This window comes from Puma concolor, chromosome C1 (assembly GCF_028749965.1).
Source record: "Puma concolor isolate L17-30 chromosome C1, mPumCon1.1.hap2, whole genome shotgun sequence".
NCBI lineage: Eukaryota > Metazoa > Chordata > Mammalia > Carnivora > Felidae > Puma > Puma concolor.
In genome coordinates, this window is record NC_141674.1 from 118,917,085 (window position 1) to 118,930,910 (window position 13,826).

At 35.2% G+C, this 13,826-nt stretch overlaps 2 protein-coding genes across 8 annotated transcripts in view; one reads left to right on the forward strand and one right to left on the reverse strand.

Annotated features, from left to right (window-relative positions):
* The window catches only part of EPB41L5 (erythrocyte membrane protein band 4.1 like 5), a 147,500-nt gene that overhangs the window by 68,784 nt on the left and 64,890 nt on the right, over window positions 1–13,826 (reverse strand). For 5 of the 7 annotated variants that reach the window (XM_086718396.1, XM_086718395.1, XM_086718392.1 and 2 more), the window contains exons 15-16: window positions 7,884–7,926; window positions 7,323–7,438 (exon numbers count right to left, since the gene is read on the reverse strand). In XM_086718396.1, coding sequence (XP_086574522.1) covers window positions 7,323–7,438; window positions 7,884–7,926 — 159 coding nt within the window. Of the gene's footprint in view, window positions 1–463; window positions 3,839–7,322; window positions 7,439–7,883; window positions 7,927–13,826 lie in introns of those variants that run through there. The other 2 variants (XM_086718398.1, XM_086718397.1) reach the window with 2 other exon arrangements.
* On the forward strand, window positions 12,971–13,572 carry VMA21 (vacuolar ATPase assembly factor VMA21). Its single transcript, XM_086718399.1, is given in 3 exon segments — window positions 12,971–13,031; window positions 13,267–13,458; window positions 13,461–13,572. Coding segments are annotated over 3 exon segments (315 nt in total). The 3' UTR covers window positions 13,523–13,572.

Here is a 13,826-nt window from a genome sequence, read left to right on the forward strand (position 1 = left end):
ATTTAAAGCCTAACACATAAAAAATAACAGCCTTTCAAGCAATGAACCATGGTTTCAAAATGAAGTGTATGCCCCAACCAAAACAGTTAAAGCGCTGTTTCAAATGATTACTGCTTTCACCATCAGAACGTGCTGCACTAATATGGAAAACCATCCCCCCACTTTGTCAGTTTACGTCTATGAATACATATGGAAATAAAGGGATCAAAGATGAGGATTAGTCTTCTTATTCCTGTAAAGCCTGTCATCACAATACTCCTCTTCCTCCTGAAACTCAAGACACCATAATCGTCCATTATTTCCACCACCCCCTTCATCTATTTTCCTGTTTTAGCAAGATGGAAAAATGAAATGCATGACATCAGGACACATAAAAGTGATAAAACAAGACTACTAATCAAAATAATCATTAGCGTATCAACCAAATAAGTATGTAAAAATCTAGTGAAACAAACTACCATAATCAAGGTCCAGTTCGTTGTTTATCCCATGAAACAAGTCATCTGCGTGTCCTCCATTCAGAAGACATTTCAGCTTTTTATCTTGATGTTTACAAAGCATCTTTTACATCCTGGACAATTTTAACAATAAAGACTCACCCAAGTGTTATAAACAACATTTCCTGGGTCAGAACTTTAAACAAACTTAAAATCCACCTAAAAAGGATCTGAATTATACTGACATTACAGTATTAGAATGCTTGTATACTAGTTGCTTTTTAAAATATAGGCATATACACAGCAGGACAAATATTAAGTTTCTGTTTTTCTCTATATACCCATTTAAAAGTACAGTGTATCTGTGACTACCCTATCAAGGTCAGAAGGGTTAGACTATACTCAGAGACAGGTAAAAGCCTTTAAGAAACAATAATCACAAGATCTTCTATTTTCATGTGTGAAAGTATGAAGATCACTAGCTTTGCTGTGTTTCTGTAAGTTTCTGTTTATAAAAGTGCAGTTGAAACATAGCCAACCTAATTCAAGATGTTAAAACTATGTTAAATAAAATTAGCCCAAGCACTGAAGTTGAATCACATGGTCCCAGAGTTCTGTGTGGTTGGCTCCTTCTGATCAAAAGGATAGTGACCAACTAAGGTACTTCTAGAGCATATTAGTTCCCTAATCTAGAATGTATGATCACTAACCCTTAAGGCATAATAAAATGCAAAATATAAATAAGTTGGTGACAATTTATTTAGAATGAATGACCTGTAAATTCTTCATAGCTATGGAAACGTGTATCTTGAAATTACCAGTAACACGAATTTTCACAATATTTGATATGAAATCCTAGATCATATAGAAACTTATAATAGACAAATTTAATTCTACTACCACCCAGTCTTAGTCCTTTACTTTCCCCACCCCCTCCCCTCCAATCCAGTTTCTATTATCCAGGACTTTATAAATGAACTATTATATTAGGTTTTCAAAGAAAATATAACCATGATGTGATTCTTCCATCACTTAAATGTAACATTACTGATTAACTCAAATTCTATAGAAATGACCACTTTCAATGCAAACTGAAGACCTTACTCTTCTATTATTACAATCCTTCCCCTAATTCCCAAAGTTAAGATTCTGCTAAGGTATATTTGAAGTACGAAAAGTCAAACCTTGGGATTTACTAAAAGACCTAAAAACCTTTATTATTATTATTTCTTTGGTTTCTATACACTCCTTTGGTTTCTATTATAGAAACAGGAAGTTCTTGGGGTGCCTGGGTGGCTCAGTCGGTTAAGCATTTGACTTCAGCTCAGGTCATGATCTCACACTTCATGAGTTCAAGCCCCGCATCAGGCTCTGTGCTGACAGCTCGGAGCCTGGAGCCTGCTTCAGATTGTGTCCCTCCCTCCCTCCCTCCCTCTCTCTCTCTGCCCTTCCTCCACTCATGCTCACTCATGCTCTCTCTCTCTCAAAAATAATAAACATTAAAAACAAATTAAAAAAAAAACTTTTAAAGAAATAGGAGGTTCTTAATCATAGTCACATCCATGAAATCTTCTCTTGAATGACACAAACCAAAGTTTTTGTGCATAAAATGTTAATTCAAATTCCCTGTTTTAAAGAAAAAAATCACCATCAACAATACCTAACAATTATAATCTGAGCCATGTAAAGTCTAAAACAACTATGAGGAACATACATTAGTGGTCATTTTTAAGCATGTTTTATGATGATAGAATTAGGGAGGGAGTTAGGCTATTTAAGATATGGATCTGTTCCTATTTACAGGTTTACAGGATGTGCTAAAGAATACGTTGAACTTCTGTCTCCTTAAAATGATTGTGATAAACTCACAGGCTGAAACTTGCTTTTATAAATCTCATTCCTAGGTCTTATTTAATTTTGCTTACTTATATTTCCTACTGACAAGTTGTATGCTATTTGCAACCAACAGTCCAATAATAACGCCCTCTGAAACCTTTGTCTTTGTCTAGCAGAGAGAGATAAGACTGACGCTGGAGGTAAATGGATGGTATATGGGTTAGGTTGTTTATAATAAAGCTTCATTATCTTGAAGTATTATGAATTCTCAGACTATAAAATATCTTCAAACTATTATATACCTAGTTTTAAGGTTTGGAAATTGTTAAAATTTCTAAAAAACTATAGGAAGGCAAAAGAAATGCTTCTCTTACATCAATTTCCATTACATTAGAAATGTACTTTTTTTCATGTAACCTGCCTCTATGAATTAAATCAAAGAGCTTGGATAATTACATTCAGAGTTCATGAAGGACAAAAAATAGTAATATATCCAATCCATTTGAAAGTGGTATGGTTTTGGCCTTAGAATTTTATTTTAAGGCCAGATTATGAGGCTGCTGCAAACCTGGGAAATCTATCAGATGCATAAGATGAAAACAGAAGAGAGAAATATGAAAAGACAAAAGTGGATACATTTTCCATTTTGTACAACCATTCAGCAGTAATGTAACAAGATTCAGTTAACCACTGGTTAACTAGTTAATCATACAAAAGTAAACATTCAGATTTCTCTCTCTCTACATGAATCACATCATTAATGTGACTTCTAGACATTTTGGTAAATTAAAATACTTGCGTTTGTTAAAAACTAAAAGTGCTTTTAATTATAAATTACATTAATTACAATTACAGAATCTTAGGCACTTAACTGAAATTAAGGCATGGGTCACTGTAGGCGTATTAAAAATGGTATAGAAAAGTAGTTTTATCAAAGTATCATCAAAGACTGAAACAGGGTGCCTGGATATGTTTCCTTCTCAGTGTACGATTACTTCGTCTGATTCTTTTAACTGCAATCTATTTGGATGGCTTGGGTAGGATGATAATAGACAGCTTTTACACAAACACAGCTTTTACACAAACCTTCTCCTGAGACATCTTCTGAGTGATGCATTAACATGTTAAAATCATGAAAAATCTTTCCAAAATTACAATGATATACATACCCTTCCAACACAAAAGCATTTGTCATTATCACTGATGGCATACAGTTTAACATCATTTCCCTTTCACAGAATTATTCAATTACAACCAACACTACGACTAGTGACTCAATATAATTTCTCCCAAATTCTCCTAACGTGACCAATCCTCTATGTATAAAAAATGTATACCATCAATTTGCATGACAAAGAGTTCCAGTATCTAACAGGCTTAACACTCATATCTCAGTCATGGCTGCCTGGCCAGGAAAATGAACATCATGATGGACTCCTGCATTCTTCACATTGTGCTCATGGACAAAGTCAGTGTAGTTTCTATGTGCAGGCTGGGGTGGGGACAAGGCCCTTGTGTTCCACTGGTTTCCACCACGTTGACAGCAGTCACTGGCAGCAGAGAGCCTGGATGGTTGGGGAGTGGGAGGGGAGCACAGTTAGTCTACAGGAATAGGAGAAAATGAATGTGTAAGAGGTAACAAAGGAGAAAGGCAGTGTGACCAGCATGCACCACTGTTATGAGTAGTTATTGACATCTACTGCATGCAATGACATTCAAGAATAAAGGGAGGGGGGAGGACAGAATCAACAGTTATATGTAGTAGAAAAGCTCAATATGGAAATATGAATAAGTAATCAGAGTCAGTTAAGTGAATTAAATAGAGGAAATTTCACCGAGAGCAAAACACTCTATCTGTCCCTGATGCTGGTATCAAAATCAAAGGTAGAAATGTTGTTTGAAGTTCTAATGAAAAGGAAAAAAATATTTATAACTGACTTCACTTAGATATTTAAAAGGACAATTTGGGGTGCCTGGGTGGGTCAGTTAAGCGTCCAACCCTTGATTTCGGCTCAGGTCATGATCTCACAGTTCATGAGATGGAGTCCCGTGTTTTGCTCCGCACTGACAACGAGGAGCCTGCTTGGGACTCTGTCTCCCTTTCTCTCTGCCCCTTCCCTGGCTCATGCTCACACACTCTCCCCCCCCCCCCCCCCCCGCCAAATAAATACATAAACATTTTAAAAAATAATAAAATACAAGGCCAGTTCTAAATTACGGATAAAGGCACACATAGAAAAGGGCAACTGTGAGAATTATTCCCCAAATTAAGGGATTTCACAAAACTGAAACTCAGGAAACAAAATTCCACAACTACATTCAGAGGCCATGTAATTGTACATCAATGTTTCCAATTAACAATGGAGAATTACTATTCCTTCTAAAATCAAAGTCCACAGGACCTCAGAATAAAATTCAACAGGTACAGATAATGTGATGAGACTATAAAGCCCCTCCAAGGAACAGTTTAGTAAGTATATTAAGAAACCTTTTATCACACAGTGCTATAGAATAGACCTGCAGAACTATGAGAATGAAGCATGCATACAAGCAGTTCCTGGTTAGAAATAACCAGAGTCCTCCAGTAGAAAGAAAACATTTGTCACGGTTCAGAAGATCAAGGTTTTTCAACACAGCAATAAGGGCAGCACATATTTAAGACAATTACAAAGAAAAAAAAAAATCATCCCAATTATAAAAGAGGTCTAAAACTAGACTTTTAAATACAACACTTTTCTAACTCAACTGAAACATGAATCTTCACCTTTCTTTCCTTAGGGAAATTGAAAAGAAATTAGCTAAAAGGATTTTAGAATAAATTTGAACTTTTTTTTACAACAAAATCATCTTTTCTTCAACTGATATACAATTTGTTCATCAAATCTATCCCATAAAATTCATGACCCTCAACACACAGACTCTGAAAACTTAGGACATTAAATTAGGTTTATGTTCTCCCCAATATATGCAAGATTTCGCAAATATTATTCGATTTTGTTTTTGTTGTTTATAAATGGTTTAATGGGTTTAAAATACATAAACTGTTTCTCAAAAGGTGATACTCTAAATAATCAAGACTCTAAATATCTACATTACTGATTATCAAATCATTTACTGAAATAATGGTGCCATTTAGAACATACTAGCAAGAGACAGCTAAAGAACTGAATGTGAAGTAGGTTTAGATTAAAATGGTTAAAATTTACCTGATTATAGTCTATTATTCTGCCCAATTGTTCAAATCTAGGGAGCATTTCCAAATTTTATTAACTTATCACTTTCTAAAGGAGGACTGTTTTATATTCACTTAAAAGCATTAATAACAAGCAAAGCATGCAGAAACAAAAAGTGAAATAGAAAATGCACTTTAAATTCAGGCTGGGGAATCCATTAGCTCCAAAACAGATCAGTTGTGTATTCAGTTCCACGCCACTGCTGACATACACTGAGACTCATTAGGTTTTCAGGATCATCATTTTACTCCATTTCAGCAAAGGAGGTCTCAGCACAAGTAAATGAAGGAAGGACACATAGCTCCAAATTTTTCATTTCCCTTGAAATTCAATACTCTCAGATTCAGTATTGTCTATTTCTAAAGGTTGTATCAAAGGAACTTAGGGCCTAATGAATCAAATTAAACAGATTTAAATATGTGCCCATGAAAATCAGAAAACTCAATAAAGATTTAGTGTCATAATATAGTATGAAAAAAAAAAAAAACACCAGAAAACAAAAAAACCAGACTCTCATTCCATATTAGTATAAAAGGTAAGCATGTATTAAGGCAGTTCTTTTATAGTTTGAAGTCTCAGTACTGGTTTCCTTGCCAACAGACTTGGTGTTAATATCAAGGCAATAAAACATAGCTGCTTACTGGAGCTGTGTGTTCAGCAAGAAACTGAAGAACTGTTTCTAATGGCTTAAAAAAATAAAGACTAAAATCTGATATTTAGAAGCCTCACTGTTTATACTTGAAGTGTGTGTCCACATGCACACACATACACAAAGTTCTCCTACCACACTCTCAGGTAAAAGGAAAAGGGGGGAAAAAGGGGGGGGGGGAATTCCCTCAATCTCAGAAAGTAATCAAATTATTTGGAACTGAGGTAAAAATATGCCCAACCATGAAGAGCAAAGCACCTTGCAAGTTAGTTAAGCCAAAATAACAGTGAAAAACAATTACATAGCAAAGACTGAAAATAATCACCAACCACTGTTGACCCACCACCATGAAGGAAGAACTGGTTGCACAGAAAGCTGACCAAAACCTTGAGATCACCACAGAAACTCATTAGATTTCAGGTATAAATAAACTAAGAGCAAGAGAAAAAAAGAGAAAAATCCTATAAATTATCAAGGTTCATTTCACAGACATACAACTTGAACAGATGATGCAACCAACATGACCACTTAATCAAATAATTCCCTACGAACCCTCCAAGCCACATATATTTATTTGGGAAACAACAAACCCTACTGATTACAGTCCAATAAGCCACAAAGTATTCATATTTGTGTATGAATCTAAAAAAAGACCCTGGAAATCTAAGCAAATGAAAGATCTTCTCTGTCATCAGATTCTCTCTCCAATCCCCAAAATGGAGTATTTCATGCTTTATTAGATTAGAATCATGTTTCCCTTTTGGCTTTATCTTCAGTCTCTAATGAAAAAGCTCATCCAAAACAGTAGCGTTATGTTGTGTGGAATAACATATAGCAAACACATTTTCTTTATGGATCCGGAAAAGGTTCTACTGGACTAGCACTGAAGTCGTTTCAAACAGAGAACCAGCCATCAGTCTCCCAATCATACTAACCAAAATAAGGAGAGCTGACCAATGTTTTTCAATTAAATAACTGCATTCCATTCTTCACTTATATCCCTTGTTTTCCCAATTCCATTCTGACTGTTCAATAATATGTTTCTGTTCAGCTTACAAATATGAATAATTTGCTTTCAATCATTTAACGTGTTCTAAGATTATGGGTTGGGAATTTAGAATACATTAAGCAAGTAACATTTTATTCTGGTTTAAGGAGTTAACAAACCATTTCCTGTCATGCTGGTCTGTTCCAGGATTCCTTGGAAGATTCTCTATCTCTGCCAGCACAGGACCAGAGGGAACAGAAGGAACCACAGGTAGAGTAGATTTCACAGCCCAAGCCTTTGGACAGAAATTATAAAAATCATCTATTTTACTTACATAAAAGACTTCGTCACCTATAAACAGAACATTAAAATGGAATACTATCTACATATTGAACAAATAAAGTGTAAACAAATGCTTGAATGTTATAGACTACTTTAGAGATAACAATAATCTATCTAAAAGATCTATGTCTAAAAGAGATAAATAATAATCTATCAGTGTCTTATTCATTTTATAGGATTTACAGGAACAGAAAATGTTCTATAGGATACCTGTCCCATTTATAACATCATAGATAATAAAATAACAGAGGGTTTCATTTTTGAGCCACTTTACAGATAAGAAAAACACACAAAACTTTCCTGAAGTTATACCACTATGAAAATTCAATTAATAATACCACTATATGTCATAATTAACTACAGTGTTCTAGTGCTTTAGAAGCTTAAGATGATCTTACCTGTTGGGAGCCATTACTCTGAGCGGAAACATTATTGTGAACACTGTAATGGGGAAAAACATCTATTAAAAAACCATATATAAAGTTCTAGGGCTTCACACTGTAAGATAACACATATACTAATGAAAGTAGCTTTATTTTTAAAGACACTGATTGTTTTGTTGCAAATAAAGAAAAAATTACTGTTGGTTCCAAAACTAAGAATGTAAGATGCTCAGAAAACATTTGCTTTCGTAGACAAACACTTGTTTTTCTATGATCTGCTCATTTGAGATTTGTATATACCTGTATGTTAACTGTGCTTTAAATACGTAGTTCACTACTAATCTTATTCATTGGACAGGATCTGTCAAAGATAGCAAAATGAAGAGCAGCACAAATGATTCCTTAAATTCAAGGCATTAAGCACAAATATCCACATGAACTTATCTGTGCCACTTCTTTTGTATATTCACACCCTCTCACAAGATCTTCCAGTGTCATCAACAGCTCAGCATTTTATAACCCAAAAGACCTTAGTACAAACTTAAAATTAGAAACCTTTCTGTATACTTTCTGCTCCAAATAACTTATAAATGTGTCTTTAAATTTTTAGCTTAGGCTGTACTCATTTTCCCTGCTCTATCCCTTCCCCCCCAAAAGCACTTAAAAACCCCAATCTTGGGGTGCCTGGGTGGCTCAGCTGGTTAAGTGAACAAGTTTGGCTCAGGTCATGATCTCACAGTTCATGAGATCAAGCCCTGCATCAGGCTCTGTGCTGACAGCTCAGAGCCTGGAGCCTGCTTTAGATTCTGTGTCTCCATCTCTCTCTGCCCCTCCCCTGCTTGTCTGTCTCAAAAATAAATAAACATTAAAAAAAAATAATAAAAAAATAAAAACTCCAATCTATAACAAAATAAAAACAAACCTCAGAGCAACTTAAAAAAAAATTCAATAAAATAACTCAAAAATGACATATTATCACAACAAAACGAGGGAAAAAAAAAGAGTTTACTAACTTCACACTTTCCAACATCTAACATAAGCATACTTGCATGTATGAGGTAAAGAATTCAACTAAGGCAACTGAAAAATATATTCAAAATAATGTACGTATGTATGTATGTGTATACATATATATACACACACATATATATGGATGTATGCGTGTGTATATATATTTACATACATACATGTGAGTATGTGTATATGTTTACATACAAATATATGCATAAAATTCCTTGAAAGTGAGAAAATAATCTACAGATTTAACAAGAGCACTATGTCCCAGGAAAATGAGATACAGAGTTAAATGCATTCAACCCATTATTATTAAAATACTGATTTTCAAGGCTAAGGAAAGAATACTTAAGGTACCCCAAGAAAATTAAAAGGAAATCACTGCCAGTATCTGGCTGGCATAGACTTCTCCATAGCAATACTCAGTATCATACCAAGCCACAATGTCATTCTAGTAAAAGGAAACACGCAAAGCTTCTCAAACCAAACTCTTAATACAATATCTAAGAGCCTTTCTTAAAGGGGTGAGAAGAAAACAAACACTATCTGATGAAAGGCAACAAATTAAGAAAAGATCTAAAGAATGAAGAGCCCTTGCTAAAAGACTAGATAATGAAAAGTGAACCCATTTTATAGCTTATCATTTTGTTACCTACATCTCCATTACAAGTTGAGTCACCAGAACTTGCACTAGCATTGACTGGGTTCAAATTCAAGCCGCGCCACTACCAGTAGCTAGTTCTGCTCTCTAAACTTAAGGTTCTTCATCTGCGTGAAACTGTTACAGGAGGATTAAATGCATTAATATTAGCAAAACACAAATAAAACTGATGAAAAAAAGCTTTAAAAAAAATACTAGTTGGTGTGTAACTTTTGTCAAGACAATCGTAAAGTATATACTTGTCAGGTACGATTTCTTTTGACTAATGCTACTGTTCCCAGAACACATTATGCTGGTTTAAGTAACCATAATCCCAAATATTATGAAATCTCATCCAACCTGCTTGGCTGGATGATCCCCTTGGTTACTCTTTGAAGCTTTTTCTTTAAGTGAGAATAACTCCAGCAGATGATGAATAAAGATGAATAATAACATTAAAAAAAGTACTTATAATAAGTGATCTTAACTGGATCATAGTTCCTGGTTTCTAAAAATTTGAAACGTAGAAAGCACTATTTTCTCATAATTACATTCTTTCACTTCCACTAATATAAAAGTGAAACACTTCTCATTACTGACCTTATCCCAGTTTTCCCTTTCAAAGGAACACCTGCAATACCTGACCCCTTTTGCTCCTATACTCTGTATTCATCATTTCCTCCACCATTTTTTCTTTTCTTTTCTTTTCCACCTTCAAGATTCTGTCTGCTAAACCTGTACAAAAAGTACCAGTCACTGCAATGTGGACTATCCTTTAAAATGTCACCTCTTCTTAGGATACTCTATATTAGTCAAGGCTCATGGGGAATAGTTAGGAGATAAAATAGTACAAGGAAAACGACTGACATCAGCCAATTTAAAAACCTGTTACTCAAATAGGCACAGTACAAGGTCAAGAAGCTTTTTAGGTCAAATAGCTGTGCTTTTTCAAACAGTCCTGTTTTCCATGGTTCACTGGAGCAAAACTGTTCATGCAAACAGAACTACAAGGGCAAGAATGAAAGGGTATTCATGCCAGTCCAAACTCAGGTCCTCTCAAGCAGTGTTACGTAGACTGGTAAATAACCTTCAGGAGAGCAGGGTCCCCCTCTACATTTAATTTCTAAAAGCTTATTACAAAAAATAATAACAATAAAATATCATTATTTAAGTATCCCATTTCTGGTGCAGTTTCCAGAGCCAAAAGCATTATTCAAGGAAAGAAAAGAAAATTTTGTCATTACATTAATCTAAATTCTAGGAAAGAGATTATAAAGCTATACTCAAGTTTTGGGTCAGAAACGTGTATTTCAAAAAAATTTTAAAGAAGGATAAATTCTTGCAAATAAAAACCTTAATTTCAACTATATATTATTGCTTGAATACTTTTACATTTCTGCTAAATTCACTAGGTTGTCATCTTTATTTTAAGCTCTAATATGCTGTACTAGCCTCTTTTTCAGGTTAAGTAAGACATGATTCATTAAACAAAAAACAAATAAAATAGTTTAAAAAGTATAGAATGCCTCTAACATTGCTCCATCATCTTTCTTAAAAGCATAGCTTATAAATAACTACAATGAAAATAAAAGTACAACTCACAAAAAGCAGAAAATTGTTTTTTACCTAATTAAAAATTCACAATAGAGAAAATCACTTACTTCCTCCTTACTCTATTCATTTATTTATATTTAATAACCTACTGACAGCTAAAGAAACATCAGAAGAATCCTTATTCAAGAAGCAGAGTATTTTTATGGTGAATCACTAATCAGCCTGACTCTAATGGCTTTCTAAGTGTGGAAGGAAGGGGAAAAACTGAATAGGACATCTCAAGGAGAGGCTGGTCATACTCAGCACCCCACAACAAATAATTTCTACTTCTGAAGAAGCTCTAGTCACACATCTGCCATATAAGAGTAGACAAGTTCAAAAGAGTTAATTAGATTTACAAGTACGTCCTGAATCTGAGACACTCCAAGAGACTGGCACATAATAATAGTTGAAAAGCATTAAATGAAACTATATACTGTAATATACACTATTAAAATTGAGTCATCAAAAGTAGGACTTCTAGAATGGTGGTTTGAGGACCCTTCCTGCCTGTGAAACAAACATTTTAGCTGGTGAAAATTATTAAAAAAACAATCATTAAAAAGCATACATCAGTGAATAAACCATTTATTCAAGGAAATCTACTGAATCTCAGAGCTGAGTCTGGCATTTGAGCCACAATTTGCTCCCCTTCCCCATTCCCCCAAGTTCAATGTGGTGGAAGCTTTACTTCACGTGAGTGCAGCCAAGAAGACAGAGCTCTCTTCAGGCAATCCAGACTTTAAATCAGCTATTTTAAAGATGTTCAAGAACGAAAAAACCAAATCTAAAAAAGTAAGTTGGAAACACTGTCTCCATAAAAAGAAAATATCTCTTGGGGGCATCTGAGTGGCTCAGTCAGTTAAGTGTCTGACTTTGGCTCAGGTTATGATCTCATGGTTCATGAGTTCGAGCCCATATTGGGCTGCTGTCAGCACAGAGCCTGCTACAGATCCTCTGTCCTTCTCTCTCTGGCCCTACCCCACTCACATGTGCATGCTGTCTCTCTCTCAAAAATAAATACACCTTAAAAAAAAATGAAAGTATTTCAAAGTGTATAAAAAAAGATAATACCATTAAACAGAGAATTTACACATAAGAATCAAACAGAAATTCTTGAGTTAAATGTACAAGAACTGAAATTTAAAAATTCACTGAAAGAACACAACACCAGGTTTGAGCAGGTTGAAGAATCAATGACTTGAAGACAGGTCAAATGAAATGATCTATTTCTAAGTAACAGAAAGAAAAAGAATGAAGAAAAATGAACAGAGACTCCAGTACCTGTGGGACACCATCAAATGTAGCAACGTGCATGTAATGGGAGTCCCAGAAGAAGAGGAAAGGAAGGAACAAAAAGATAATCTGAAGACATAATCGCTGAGAACTTCCCAAATTTGATAAATATAATATACCAGGGAAAAGCAACCAGAAGAGGGGTCCCTGGGTGGCTCAGTTGGTTGAGCTTCCAATTCTTGATTTTGGCTCAGGTCATGATCTCATGATCATAGTACTGAGCCCCACAACAGGCTCCACGCTGGTTGTGAAGCCTGTTTAAGAGTCTCTCTCCCTAACCCTCTGACCCTCTCCCACTCATTCACACATGCACTCTCTCTCTCCCTTAAAAAATAATAAAAAATAAAGTCAGACATTTAAAAAACAAAAAGAAAAAAAGAGAGAGAAAAGCAACCAGAAGAGAACTGGACTGTCAATACTTGTATCAAACTTCAAAACAAAAAAATTACTAAAGGGCACATCCAGCGTGGCATGCTTTTGTGGGCCTTCAGTCGAGCAGACCCAGTGCGGTTGCTGAGCCCCGCTGCCTCCGATCACCTGCTGTAGACTTGGCTGCACCATGGAGCACCTTGACAAAGCAGCGCTAAATGCACTACAGCCGCCCAACTTCAGAAATTAAAGTTCAGGGGTGCCTGGGTGGCGCAGTTGGTTAAGTGACTGACTTCAGCTCAGGTCATGATCTCATGGTCCGTGAATTTGAGCCCCACGTCAGGCTCTGTGCTGACAGCTCAGAGTCTGGAGCCTGCTTCAGATTCTGTGTCTCCCTCTCTCTCTCTCTCTCTGTTCCTCCCCTGCTTGTGCTCTATCTGTTTCTCAAAAATAAATAAATGTTAAAAAAAGAAAAAAAGAAAAAAGAAAAAAATGAAAGTTTATTAGCATCTACCCTGAAGACGCTCCTGTTCTTCACAGCTTTAATGATCCCTGTACCTCGTGGGTTGTATTTCACGACTAAATCTTATGCTTTTGAAGGCGCCTTTGGGATGTCCAATAAGGACAGCTATTTTTATGCTGCTATTGTTGCGGTGGTCATCATCCATGTGGTGTTGGTCCTTTTGTTTATGTGGCCTGGAATGAAGGCTCACGACAGTGGCGTGAAGACAAACAGGATTAAATCGAACATCACCTTTTGATAGCATTAAATTGATTTTTTAAAATGGTAAATGCGCCTGGGATATTGATGATTTCAATAAACTTGAGGCCATGTTAAAATCAATAATAATAATTTTAAAAAATAAAACAAAAAAATTAGAGAAAAAGAGTGACATTTTATCATAAGAGAGTCAAACAATTATAAATATATATGCACTTAACAAAAGCCTCAAACTGAAAGAATTGGAAGAGAGAAATACACAACTAAGCAACAGTAACTGGAGGTTTCACAACCTTACTCTTAATAATGGATAGAATTAGCAAAA